This window comes from Oryza glaberrima, chromosome 12, assembly GCF_000147395.1.
Source record: "Oryza glaberrima chromosome 12, OglaRS2, whole genome shotgun sequence".
NCBI lineage: Eukaryota > Viridiplantae > Streptophyta > Magnoliopsida > Poales > Poaceae > Oryza > Oryza glaberrima.
Window position 1 is genome coordinate 22,978,314 of NC_068337.1, and position 15,063 is coordinate 22,993,376.

A 15,063-nucleotide genomic window follows, 5' to 3' on the forward strand; every position below is an offset into this window, starting at 1 on the left:
ATACTAATTCGATTCACACACCAATTTTTCAAAAAAAAAATCTTAGCTCTTTCCACACATCATATTTATTTGTCTCTTTTTTGAAAATGGAACTGATCAACCTAAATTGTAATTAATTAACTGATTAATTAAACTGCATGAATTTTGCACTTTTGACCTAGCTAGCTAGCAGCCTAGCTAGGAAATCAAATCAAACCAACAAATAAAACTAGTTGATGGCGATGGAATCATGCAAGGAGATATTGAATTTGAACCCCCTGATGAAAAAGTCAATGCCATCAGCTTCTTCCTCTTCTTCAATTCCTCCACTCGTTTTCAGATCATTTTCCATGGCGCCATGGCGCCTATATAAGCACCCACCCCCCTCTCTCCCCCTAACCCTAAAAACATACACCATCCATTTTTCCAAGCTTCATTCCAAGCCACTACACTAGCACACACTACATACAATCTTCTTCTTCTTCTTGAGTTCTTGGAGGTCGAGGGGTGGGTCATCAATGGCGGAGGTGGAGGTGAGGGTGAGGCAGGAGCAGGTGGCGGAGTTCAGGGAGGCGTTCGCGTTCTTCGACAAGGACGGGGACGGGTGCATCACGCTGGAGGAGCTGGACACGGTCGTGCGGTCGCTGGGGCAGACGCCGACGAGGGAGGAGCTCGCCGAGATGATCCGCGACGTCGACGTCGACGGCAACGGCACCATCGAGTTCGCCGAGTTCCTCGCCCTCATGGCCCGCAAGGCCTCGCGCGGCGGCGAGAACGGCGGAGGAGGAGACGACTCCGGCGACGCCGCCGACGAGGAGCTCCGGGAGGCGTTCAAGGTGTTCGACAAGGACCAGGACGGGCTCATCTCCGCCGCCGAGCTCCGCCACGTGATGATCAGCCTCGGCGAGAAGCTCACCGACGAGGAGGTGGAGCAGATGATCCGGGAGGCCGACCTCGACGGCGACGGCCAGGTCAACTTCGACGAGTTCGTCAGGATGATGATGCTCTCCGACCAATAATTAATCTCCTCTCTACTATATATCCAAAATCAATATATCTCTCTCCATTTCATTTTGTTTTTTTTTCGATCTCTTCTTTCTTTCTTTCTTCCCAATTTGATTAGTTACCTAGCTAATTAAGGTAGCTAGCTATAGCTACTGTCATTTAATTTGGCCTTGGTTAATTAGTTCCTTGATTAATGTATTTGTTTGTATGACCAAATCATACATACATGTATGTCCATTAAATTTTGCATGCAAATGGAAGTATATACATATATCTCCAAATATATGTCAATAATTTTTTTGTTGCAAGAGAGAAATTAAGAAGCAATCTTTTATCTCTCTTTTTGTTTCTTTTGGAAAATGAAAAAGAAAATGAGAGAGGAAGGAAATTAAATTGAAGCAGGGGTAGGTCAACTTGAGCTAGCTAGCACTAGCTGTCCCTGACCATTAATTTTCCATTTTTTAAAAGTCTTTTAGTGTACTTTTTTTTGTTGGTGTTGACAAGAAACAATTTGGCAATTAATGCCTGAATCTTTCTAGAGTATTTGACCTGGCTATTTTGTTTTGTTTTGCTTTTGTTCATGTCCTCTTTTTTGGACAGTGACTTTGGCCGTGTTGGCTAGTAGTAGCTTTCATACGAGTACTTTTCTATAAAAAAAAACAGAGAGAGAGAGAGAGAGAGAGAGAAAGAGGGTCGGTGAGGCATATAGAATCGGTTGTGCGTTCAACGGTCAAATGTTGTGAAACCATACAACACGCGGTTGTGCAGCACCGTGCAATAAACCAAAGATAAAAGGAAAAGAAAAAGGAATGTTTTTTTTTAGAAAAGCAAAAGGGAAAAAGATCAAAGGAGATTTTGTTGAGGGACTCTATATGATCTTCCGTTAACACCTTTAGAAATACTGATAGTATCATGTATCAGGAATCATAATTAGCACACGCTTGTTAACCATGAATGGATCCAACCAAACGTCTTTGAAGTAGAAGGATGCGCGTGAGGCCAAGTTTAGTTCCAAACTTTTAATTTTTTCATCACATCAAAACTTTCCTACACACATAAACTTCCAACTTTTCCGTCACATCGTTTCAATTTCAACCAAACTTTTAATTTTGATGTGAACTAAATACACTCTAAGTTGGCTTTCTCACGCTTGCTTCCTCGTTGGCGTCCTACTGCTCATATGTGTTACCATGAGTTTATATCTAATATTGATGGATTTGTGCAAATTCGATGCAAAAATTCTAATGCCTCAACAGAACAGGTTATCCAGTAGTGGAGCCAAGTTCTGTAAACAGAGATGCTGCTATCCTTTCAACATATATTTAATTTGAATTTAAAAGTTCATGAAATTTCGACTGTTTAATTTAAGTTTCTAGCTCGACTACTTATGGCCATATGTGGCCAAATTAACTTCGGTACAACCTGAGGTAGACTCATTTTTATGTTTGTTTGATCGGATTGCTGAGCTTGCAAACAAAAAAAAAGTTAAAAAAAAATACTTGGGCGACATTTGGACGGTGCATTCATACAGCAGCCGGCCTGTCTGACTGACTGTCTGTCACGCGCATTGCTGTGTACGGCCGTACATACGTACATATATACATACACATATAGGCCATGTAGCTCTTCCAAACAGTTCAGCTTTTTATCTAAATTTTGAGAAACTGTAGTTGTAGAATCTGAATCTAGAAAATAAACTAGAAGTCAGAAGTTGGGTTTTTCAGCTTTTCCAGATTCTCATAAGCTAGCTACCAACCAACTACTTCTCGGAACGTTAAGCTCCCTACGTAAATGTACTGTACAATCCCTTTTTGTCTGCTCCATTAACTATGCACCATCCGATACAAAATCAATGGCCGTGATGGACGTACATGTATATATAGTGTCGTGTACTAGTGTGGATCAACACCGAACCCGTGATGGATGTACGTCGTGTTGAAGCAGTCGCCGGTCGGTGATGTGTACTGCACCGTCTGCACGTACTGCACTGCATGTAGGAGTAAATCGCAAAGGTTGACGCATATGGCGCAGGCGGCTGAGTCTCTCTCTTTTTTTTTTCCATCCTCTATTTGATCGTAAAGTTGTTCTTATAAAAGGAAATAGTTCGAATAAACCTCTAAATTATAAAACCAGATATTTAACATTTCAAATCACCCCCTCTCCCCTCAACTAAAAATCCACCCCTTACAGAAGTATTGTTTGGAGCGATTTTGTTGTTGACCGGCTGACGTAGAATTCCAGCATGAAAAAAATAGAAAAGATAGACCTAGCTGCTAGAACCCATTACATCGTCCTACTATTTTCTAGTGGGGGAGATATTGCAACGCCGGGAAACTCGTGTCGATGAAATTAAGGAGCGATGTCGAGCTCACTTTTGCCCCCATTGGGAACCTCGTGGATTTGCGCCGATCTCGTCACCAAAGCTCATTGTGCAAGTGTGAAGAAGGCGTGGGACGGATGGCGTGCAACGACCAAGCAGTTTTTTCGGGTAGTGCGACGAAGGTTGGGCGGAGATGGCATCTACCGGAGGAGGAACTCGAGCTCAGGGCAGCCATGGAGGTGGGTACTAGAAGAAAAGAAGAAGGGGGCACCATTGTCTACGCGTGTGGTCAATCTCCTTCATGTTGCCACCTAGATCTAGAAAGAGGAAGAGCCGAGGGAATCAAGAAGATGGTCGTGGCACGAAGTAGAGGGAGCCACATGAATGAAGAGGAGCAGATGAAGCAAAAGCCACAGTTGCCTTCCTCTCTCCCCTCGACGTTGCGTCGGGCCCCGTTCGCGCGCATGAGGACGCCATCTGCCATGTATCTATAGTCGTCAGGGTTTTCATCATCGGCCTTGCTGAGGATATATCGCTTCGTGGATCTACATCACTTCTCCTTCCGGCGGCTTCCTCCAACCTCCGCCATGCTGTATGTAATTACAACATATACTATCCACCGCTAATAAGACATCGCTGCAAGATGGCACACCACCAACTTGATCCCTTTCTCTCTTAAGCATAATATAGATATGAAGATAGAGGATGTCAGGTGGCCCCACTACCATACCATTTAGTATGAATGAAATCCAGATTTTTATCGTCATGTTGGATAGCATGTAGGGTCAAAACCGTTTCGTATTTTTTTTTCGTGGTCAAAACCACCTTGTATTAAAATAGGGTCAAAACCCGTCGTGCCTGATTTTCTTATAAGGGAGTATCGGAGTACAAATCTTTCTTTTCTTTTTAAAAAACACTCTTTATATATATTGTGTTTTTCTTTAAAAAATCGCACCGTTCAAAAAAAAAAACTTAGGAAGCGTGTTTACGATAACAGAAAATGAACAGCAAAGCGTTAATTAACTAGGAACCCAGAAAATTAATGAACTGGGCCTTATTAGTTAACTACGCGAGATGGTTTTCAAAGCAAATTAAGCGTGTACGCAAGCACATGCGAGTACGTACGTGCAGGTACAGGTACAGCTATACTATTGATGTATGTATGGACGGAGCTAGAGCAAAATAGAGGGTGGTGTCACTTGCTTAATTTACTTTACTTTAGATCGAGTTTAAGCTGATACGGATGCCTAAGTTTGTATTGAGAGGGTATATATATGGTGAAAATAGATTAGGTATAGCTAAAAAATTTTTTTGATCGGATACCTGGGCACCCCCTAACATATACCAGCTCCGCTCCTGGATGTACTCATGTACGTTTACATATGTGGGGGTACAGCAGTACAGTACAGTATAGGAGTGGATGGGAGCTGGGGTATTGAATGAATGAATTGATCATCGGTTGGTCAAAATCAAAGCATGGGCTAAGCTGTGTAGATAGCCCGGCGCCGGCCTTCATTGAAGCCTATCTCTGCATATCTTTGGATTTTCATTCATTTGCAGAGGCCCACCACCCTTCAAACCATCCACACACATTCTTCCCCTTTCTTCTTTCTCTAATAATTCTTTGTGCTCTAGCCATAACTTGGACAACAACAAATTTATGTGCATACTGAATAATGCTACAGAAACTAATACACCCTCCGTTTCAAAATATAAAAAAATTTAGTAGGATGGGACACATCCTAATAATATTACGATTCTAGACAGAGAGCATGCATCCAACCAAAGCTTCATATCTAAATATATTTATAGTACTGGGATATGTTCCATCCAACTAAAATTTCTTATATTTAGGACGGAACATATATTTAGACAAGTTAGATATGTGTACATCTCAGCGTGACACGTACGTATATAGGTTGTCCAGGCCGGCCACATGTAGCTAGACATAATTTGGTTTGCCAGCTTGATATATACTTTTATGTGTTTTGTGGGGGATTATACATATGTTGATGAGATTAATTGCTGAAGGAGTTGGAGCCTGGAGGTTTCTGCACTTGAATACTTGATCAGTTCATTGTCTGAAGAATGCATGCATGAACATTCAGTGTCCAGCTTGGGCTGCAAGCTGGAATTAACAGCTTGCAGCTTTGTTTGATCCAGCTGTAGTACATATAATAATTTGTACTACAGCATATATATCCATGTATTAATTCAAAATGATTTACTACTACTTTGGAGAAAACAGCTAGCTATATGTATACAAACACAGGCACACACTCTGATGGGATGGTATTGCTGGGATTAAATGGAATAATAATTAAGGAGCCAACTCTGTTGAGTCCAAATGCATGCATGAGCTAGCCGGACAACCACTCAACCAGCACTAAGCTCGTTCTATCTGCACTTTTCTTTTATTTCTAGAATAAGTTCACTTTACGTTCCTTATCTTAGACATTGAATTTGAATTACCTCCTTAAACCGCAATACTATACATATATAACACATCCCTCAACTTATGAAACCGATGTATCCAAGGTCTTAGACAATGTAATGCCCGATTTTAGCTAACCAAATGAGTGGGAACTACGTGGGCCTAACATGTTAGTGGCCCACTCTTCTTCCTTCTCTCCCCCTCGTCCCTCTCTTACCCATCCCTCTTCAGGCCAGGAGGCAGGTGGCGAGCGGCGGGAGAAGGGTGACCGCCAGCAGGAGGCAGGTACGTGGTGGGGAGACGCAAACACGGGAACCTAACCGATGGAGGAAGAAGAGTTGGCAACTAGCATGTGGGATCCACGTGGGGTCCCGCTCATCACATCAGCTAAAATCGTGCATTATAATATCGTAGGACCTCGGGTACACCGGTTTTGTAAGTTGAGAAATGTGTTGTATATGTTTCGGTTCAAGAACGTAACTCAAACTTGACATCAAAATGACAGACCTAAAGTGAACTTATTCCTTTATTATTCCCTCTCGAGAGAAGGCCCGATAGGCGGCCCATCAAGAGGACAAACTAATTAAACCTAGGATTACTACTACCGTACCTTATTAACTACTAACAATAACCACTATATAATCAGCTGTAAAAATTGTACCCGTACTTACCAAAATATAACAATTTTACAATTCAAAAGTTGTTCTAAATATAACAACCTTTTACCTATAAAGGGTGTGTTTAGTTGACACCAAAATTAAAAGTTTAATTAAAATTGGAAACAGAAAAGTTGAAAGTTTATGTGTGCAGGAAAATTTTGATGTGATAAAAAAGTTAGAAGTTTGAAGAAAAAATTTAGAACTAAACTCGGCCAAAAGGTGACTTTTGGTCCCAAAGTAATCATACTATACCCACAGTATCCAATTTGTTTTTATTATGTACTCCTATTTAACTAGTCCCAACTCCCATCTCATATCTCACCTACCTCAAAGACAATGCATTTCTTCTTCTTATTGCTCGTGACAAAAGCTAATATTCTCATATTTTCGCTTACGGTTATGCTTATTAACTAAAATTTAAATTTTCAACCTTAATTAGTTTGGAGCTGATTTTGGGGTTTTCATCGAAGTTTATTTTTCAGCATTTACTAGATTGCTATAATATATATATATATATATATATATATATATATATATATATATATATATATATATATAAAAGTTTTATTCAAAAATTATTTTTCATTTACAAATATACCGTTTGACTTATTCTACAAATAAGCAAAATGATGGGGGCCTTAAAACTTGAATAGAGGGATAGGAGCAGTCGTTCTTTCTTTTCATTTTGCGAGGATGCAAAATGTCTCTCTTTAATTTACAGTAGAAGAATCCCTGCGGTTTGGCTAGCTAGTTCATGGCAGCAAGCAGCTAGATTTAATGGCAGATTGCAGCTAGCTACTCGTAGCTGGTATATGCAGTACTCCCTCTGTAAAAATAAAAAAAAAAGACAAACCCTAGGTTTCCGTGTTCAACGTTTAACCGTCCGTCTTATTTGAAAAAATTATAAAAAAGTTAAAAAGACAAGTCACGCATAAAGTATTAATCATGTTTTATCATCCAACAACAATGAAATTACTAATTATAAAAAAAAATTCATATAAAACGGACAGATAAACGTTGGACACGGAAATCCAAGATTTGTCTTTTTTAGGACAGAGGGAGGACAGTACACAGTACAGTCCAGCTGCATTTAGGTTGTGTTTAGATTCAAACTTTGGATACAAATTTCTAACTTTTTTCATCACATCAACCTGTCATACACACATAACTTTCCAGTCACATCATACTAATTTCAACTCAAATTTTCAACTTTGGAAGGAACTAAATACAGCCTTAGCAGCAGTAATATTGTACATATACGGCAGACACACTGCATCCTGACCTGCAGTATACTGTCCCTGCATAAACATGGACCTTGAGAGTTTTTATATATATATAGGCCAGCACGTATATACAGATAATACAATGCCTCCATTCTTCTTCTTCTTCTTCTTCTTCTTCCTGCTGTTGATCTAGCTACTCCTTTTCTTGAGTCTGAAGACGACTGATTTGGACCTGATTCGGCCATGTTCTTTTCAGTTCATGTAGTTATGAATTAGTCTGTAATGTAAGAATAAGAGGCTGAAGTCGAGGATCTATTTCTAAGAAAAAATATTTACGTTTCAATTTTCTTGTAAATAGGTTGTCAGCGCTATGTTATTTAACGTCGAGACATTGAACCTCGACACCAATAACTTGGCAATAAGAAAAAAAAGATCAATTCCTAAAATAATTTTGTTTCAAAGATCTATTTGTAAAGAAAGTTATAAAAAAAGTCAAAATGTAGAAATTGATCGACCGAAGTCTCCGATAGTTGGGACAAGACCCGGCCTGATCCAGTGTGGAATTTATAATTCCGCTGTGAGTAAATTTTAGGAATGCACATTCACCTCTTGTATGACTTCAAAACCTTTTCAAATGATATCAAAGCCTAATATAATGTATAATGTATAATGTTCAATTTATCCATATCAACAATTATCCATGTTATATCCAATCATGTATATAAAGAACAATGATATTCTGTTCCAAAATACATTAACTTTTAGGGGCCCTTTGATTTGGAGGAAAAACATAGGAATTTTAGAGGATTTTAATCCTATAGGAAAATTTCTTATGAAGCCCTTTGAATCCTATCCAATCCTTTGAAATTCCTATGGAATGGATAATCCTATAGAGATTTTGGAGGAAATTTAGCAAGAGCTTCAACCTCTTGCTAACTTTCCTTTGAGTCTATCTCTCTCATCCAATTCCTGTGTTTTTTGTGTGGTTCAATCAAACGGTCATTCCTGTGTGTTTTCCTGTGTTTTGCAATCCTCTGTTTTATACTTACATTCCTATCAAAATCCTACATTTTTCATATTCCTACGTTTTCTCAATCTTGCGATTCAAAGGGGCCCTTAGCTATAAATCTGAATGAGGACATAGGTAGTAGTATAGCTTATACCGATCCAGCGTATTCCCCCCGTCCCATAAAAAACCAACCTAGTACGAATCTGATCATAGTATAAAAATATATCCTAGCTAGATTTGTTTTTTATGGGATGGAGAGAGAGTTCATGTAAGCATATGTTGCTTCAATTCTTTCGTATGTTTCTTTTCGTTTTGATTCCACCACTTGTTGAACACGAAGGGTGTGTTTAGTTCACACCAAAGTTGGAAGTTTGGTTGAAATTGGAACGATGTGACGGAAAAGTTAGAAGTTTATGTGTGTAGAAAAGTTTTGATGTGATGAAAAAGTTGAAAGTTCGAAGAAATAGTTTGGAACTAAACAAGGCCGAAATTGAATACTCTAAGCTGCAGTAAGCAAATGCAAATGCATCTAACTTGGTGAAGGCCGAGTTTACTCTCAAATTTTTTCTTCAAACTTCCAACTTTTTCATTACATCAAAACTTTCCTACACATACAAACTTTCGACTTTTCTATCCCATCGTTCCAATTTCAATCAAACTTCTCATTTTGACGTGAACTAAACACACCCGAACTACAAGTAGCTGGCTTAGCTATACAAGTGGATCAGTAGCTGCATGTAAGATCGATATATGGATGACAAGAATAGGTCTAGCTGATATGTACTGTAAGAGAGATAGGCCTGCATCAGGCGGCGACAAGGCTTTTGTTTGTCATGCGGGTAAAGCACTGCACGGCTACCTAACTAGCCACACTAGCTACTCTACCAAGTACTACTAGTACTGTATTTAAGTATATACACACATACAATTTGTATTTGTATACATATACTATACTCTTCTCAATGCCAATGCAAAATTAATACTCCTACCATATATATGCAATGCATATGCAAGCCGGACCACACACTAATCGATCAGAACTACTGTTTTCTCACTCCAGATCTCTATATACATTCAGTTGTGGAGCAAGCGATGGCGATGCCCTGGAGACCGAACGATGAAGAGCGTTTTTTTTTTCTTGCCAGCTACTAATTTTTATGACTATTTTGGTGATCGAGAGTGGCGGCACCATGCCACCGGCATCCGATAAAGCCCGCGATTGACCACCGGCTAGCCCGAGAGTTTGCTCTACCAATCCCATACAATTCATAGGTTTTCAGCCGTGTTCGTCTAAACCGTAGTCTATTTTTCACGAACGCGTAAAAGACCTAAACCATAGTCTAAAAGGCCTAGATCGTGTCTAGATGTTAGACGATTGTGTGTGTAAGGTTTAGGGTATAAACTGTGAATCAAACTGTTTGGTCATCTAATTTATGGGTTTTCGATCGGTTTCTGTAAAAAAAACGTGAACCCTAAAACAGTTTTCTTAACCGAAACCTTGTTAATTTGAACTTATTGGTTGCCAAAGTTAAAACTATACTGGTGAACAGTGTCAATTAAAAATAGAAAAATGAATGAGAATTTTGCTATAGCTATAGGTATGGATAGATAAAGATAGTTTTCCTCCGGCTATAGGTGCTCCTTTTCAGTAGAAAGGGCAGTAGTTCTAACTGCCAAAAGCCTTATGGCAATGTGCATGGTGAGTAGTAAATGGCACCAAGGAGTGAAAAAATAACCTTAAGTAGACCTAGCTATCTACCACTACCTACACATATATAGCCCCTGCTAGGATCTAGAGATGGGACCACCACTTGTGTAGATCAGAGAGCAGGAGCTAGTAGTGACAGAGATATATAGAGGGGTCCTGCATGCCTGAACAAGTGAAGGTGGTTATATTGCTACAAATATGTGTGCATGGTCTGTACCTGATTGGAAAGCAAAGGATGCATGCTATGCTAGGGTTTTGCATTTCTTTTGTTCTACTCCCTTCGTTGAGATTTGGCTTGCAACGTTTGACCGCTCGTTTTATTTAAATTATTTTTATAAATATAAAAAATGAAAAGTTATGCTTAAAGTATTGTAGATAATAAAGTAAGTCACAAATAAAATAAATAATAATTTTAAAATTTTTTGAATAAGACGAGTGGTCAAATGTTGCAAGAAAAAACTCAAAATCCCTTATATTATGGGACGGAGAGAGTACAATTTAATGATTTGTTTCTTGAGTATTCTTCTTCTTCTCCCCTTGGCATGTGGGATGTGTACATGTATGTGCTCTCTCTCCGTCCTAAGAGCAGGTACAATAGCAGGCTATAAGCCAGCTGTAAACATATTTTAAGAAGATAAATCAGGAGAGAGAAGAGCAGCGGGCTACAGATTTGTAGCCAGCTGTAGCACGGACTTCAAGACGCAGTGTGTATATGACATGTGGGACTAGGTATTAATAGTGTAGTATGTAACTATTGTATGAATGAGCTATTAAATTGGCTATAGATGAATTGGAGCTAGTAGTTGGCTATACTATTGAACTTGCTCTAAAATAAACCAAACTCGTATCAAAATGTAATATGTTTAGTTTCGTTGAATTAGAATATGTTACATGGTAATACGATATTGGTTTATTTTGAAATAGTGTGAGTATATATGGAATTATGTGCTCCATTTTCAGGAGGAGAATCTTTGCCAGTTATGAACAGGTTGCTCAAATCTTGGCATTGATGAGACCTTTCATCTATGTGCATATCACTAGCCAGCCAGCTACTACCTCTCATCAGCTTTTAGTTACAGCTACTAGTACCTGGCTAGCTATCTCAAACAGCTTGTGTTACTCCTAGCTAGGAGTAATTAGCAATGCTCTAATCAATTTGCATTCACCATATTTTACATAAATGTACCTTTAAGCAATGACTGATAAAAAAGTATAGAAGTAAACTAATTTATGATCAAAATTTCATAAATGTACCTTTAAGCCACCTAAAATAATTTATGATCAATTTTTTTATGTTTGTGTTTTTAGTAGTTTAAAAGTTAAGGTTGAAAAAGAGACTATAATGAAAAAACAAAATTAACTCTAAAATTAAGTTTCGTCTTTTAAATTTTAGCGGCGTCTAATAAGGTAATAAGGAGACGACGAGAGCCTCATGAAATATATGATTATATGTAATGCTTGCTTGGAACTTTTGAAGATCTGATGGTTCAAATAGAGAATCATCTTATATAAGGCGGCTTAAGAAGCTTAAGATTACAGAGAAAACAAAAGTAACCCTACATTAATAGTACTAGTACTAGTAGTTATGCTAGCTAGGAGTGGAGCAACAACAATTGTTAATTGTAATGACTATATTAATTAGTGTGACAGTTAATTTGCTTGGCCCCAGATGAGAGTCTCTAGCTAGCTGTAGTTAACCCCAGATGTGTAATTAACTTATTAAAGGCCATTCAACCATCACATCCAAAGCATGAGAAGACCTACACAGCACATAATATAGCAACATGGTTACACAGATTTGTCTCATCTCCTTGGTGCCATCTCTCACACAGGTATCTGATCAACAAGGCCACTGGGCCAGGACATGCCTGCTGCTAACTGAATTGTATTATTAATTAGTACAAGTACTCAGCAATAGGAGAGGCAGAGTTGCTGGATCATGCTATAGATAGATGCTCTCTGCATTTCTTCTCTTTTCAGCAGCATGCATGCTATGCATTAACTGATAAAAGGAGAGATGTAGGGTTTAGCTAGCAGGTCAGAAAGGGTTGAGGAGGCATTGGAAGCATAAACTAAGTTATGATCAGAGGAGAAAGCTACTGCTACGCATGCATGCATGCACAGTACTATACTATGATCGATAAAGAAAAAAAAAGAAAAGAAAAGAAATATACAAGTATATATATTATTATACTAGTAGTAGGAGTATTACTCCCTCCGTGTTTTTAATATATGACGCCGTTGACTTTTTAACAAATATTTTGACCATTCATCTTATTAAAAAAATATAATTATCATTTATTTTATTTTATCTTGATTTATCATCACATATTTTTTAAGCATGACAAATATTTTTATTATAAATTATTTTAAATGAGACAAATAGCTAAATATTGATAAAAATAATTAACGGTGTCATTCATTAGAATACTGAAAGAGTATGTACTACTGTGCAGGCAGATCTCATGCCTGTAGAAAGTTTTCTGTTTACTCGCTGCTGTAGGCTACGCTTGATGGTACGTGTGCTGGTACCAGCATGTCTCTAGTGCCTGTCGTTTTGGTATAATATAATGTCCGATCTCTACATGTTTAAATTTACATGAATTTTCAGCAAACACAAAAAAAACACTTTATAAATCAATACATGTCAATTTAGCGTCCAAAGCTCTCTAATTAATCAATTACTTATTATTGCCACATATGCAAACAACGGGTACTATGTGCAATGAAATCGATCTTCTTTTTAATTAGCAGATGTTATAATGAAAACCATCAGAGAATCAAACACTTTCTTACTTAAATAGCTACCTGTTTAATTCAGTATCGAAGTTAAATTAATTGGTGGACCAAGATGAACATGGATGCAAATATGCAATGGAGAGGATGAGAAGGATTTTATCAGTCCTCAGCTGAAGTTTTGACTACAATTCCTTTGTCCAAAAGACAGTTTAATTTTAGGGTAAAGTCCATTTTAGCCATTAATTTTTTTTTCTCAAAGTCTATTTTTTCCACCCTAAACTACAAACATGTTATTTTTTTATTCTCAACTTTTAAATACACCTAGCAAGCTTAAAACACATTTCAAGTTTTCTCACTATAACACAAGCTTCATTTAGGTATGTTTATAGCTGTAGACCAACTTAGTGGCATCTGTACATTAGCAAAATTTGTGCAATAAGAGTATAAACTAATAAAATCACCGTCATTTTAAACAAAACAACTAAAGAAAACATGTCCCATGGTGTTTTCATTTTTAGTTTCAAAAGTTAAGGGTGAAAAATAACCGACTTTGTAATTCAACATGAAAAATAGATCAACTTGAAGCAAAGTCCTTAAGGCCTTGTTTAGTTCTAAACTTTTTCTTCAAACTTCCAAATTTCCCATCACATCGTTTTAATTTCAACCAAACTTTCCATTTTAGCGTGAACTAAACACACCCTAAGGGATAAAAATGGACTTTGAAAAACTTCCTGCAAAATTTTCTAAAGAAGTTCCCATGACCTTGTTTCATGTGCCACACACACCAGCATGCTGTAAAATTAACTCTCTTCTTTTATTTTTAAGTAATGTTCCTCTGCTGGTTAGCTATAGCTAGCTGCAAAAACCTGCAATGGCTTCCTTCTACTAGCTATATAGACTCCCTGCAGCAATGCCACATGAGAAGTCCTGCACTATGGTAGTGACCACTGCATGCATTGCTACTCACATCTCTCTCTCTCTCTCTCTAGCCCTTCTCTTTTACCAATGTACTCTAATCAATACACAGTTGCCATACTGTGTATATACGTGTATATGTACACATACCCTAATCATACATGGAGGAGTACACCTGCCTTAGCTTCTCCCTGCTTCCTCTATAAATGCATGCCCATCCATCCAAAAAGCCAAGCCTGAAACACTTTGGTTGAACCAACCTCGTTCTCTCTAGATAGCTAGCTAGCCATCTCTCCTCTTCTTCTTCTTCTTCTTCTTCCATCAAGCTCACTCATCTTGAGTTCTTGGTGAATTCAAGATTCATGGTATATACTAGTATACTACATATCATGAGCACAAAAACTCTTCTGCTTCCCATGTATGTAGCTGTAGCTTCTTCAGTATACTTTGCTCTTGTTTCAGTAGTGTGCATCTCTCTAGTTATTGCTAGCTAGTACTCCAAAGAGTGAGATGAAATTAGTGGATGAATTATAAGTGAGATGATGATGATGCTGCTAGTGTGAATGAGTGAAGCTGCCAGCATGATCTAGCTCTGATTAATCGGCACTGTTGGCGTACAGTCGATTGACTAATCGTCAGATCTGTGTGTGTAAATCACTGTTAGATCATGCATGACAGCCTCATTTCTTCACACTGTTGGGCATGTGTTAAACTTGATTAGCTGTGCACAGTACTGCAAGAGGGTACAGACAGGATAAGGTGATGCATCTATGATTTATCTCTGCATGTTTGATGTTTTGATTACTTTGTACAAGCTTGATTAGTTGTACAATACTGCAGAAAGAGTACAAGGTACAGGGTAAGTTGTTGCAAACTTTGCATCTACCTCTACGAGCTGCTGTTATTTTTTTTCTATCTAGTATAAGTACGTAGCTAGTGAAGTAGTATCAATCAATGTATATGGTTATAATAGTTAATTAGTTTATGCTGGATTTCTCAGTGTATGTAATTAAGGGTACCTATTGTTTTTATTAGTTCAAAAGCCCTAGTCTTAGGATTAGTTGATGATTTA

General features: G+C 38.1%; 1 protein-coding gene across 1 annotated transcript; it reads left to right on the plus strand.

The window, feature by feature from the left end:
- Window positions 1-366: 366 nt before the first annotated feature.
- LOC127757562 (calmodulin-like protein 5) lies at window positions 367-1,265 on the plus strand. The gene has a single exon (XM_052283101.1). It carries the CDS (start codon window positions 498-500, stop codon window positions 996-998), a length of 501 nt encoding a protein of 166 aa, XP_052139061.1. The 5' UTR covers window positions 367-497; the 3' UTR covers window positions 999-1,265.
- The last annotated feature ends 13,798 nt before the right edge of the window (window positions 1,266-15,063 follow it).

Excerpts from the sequence above, each read along its gene's own strand:
- LOC127757562 (XM_052283101.1), top strand. The coding sequence starts at position 498 with ATGGCGGAGGTGGAGGTGAGGGTGAGGCAGGAGCAGGTGGCGGAGTTC.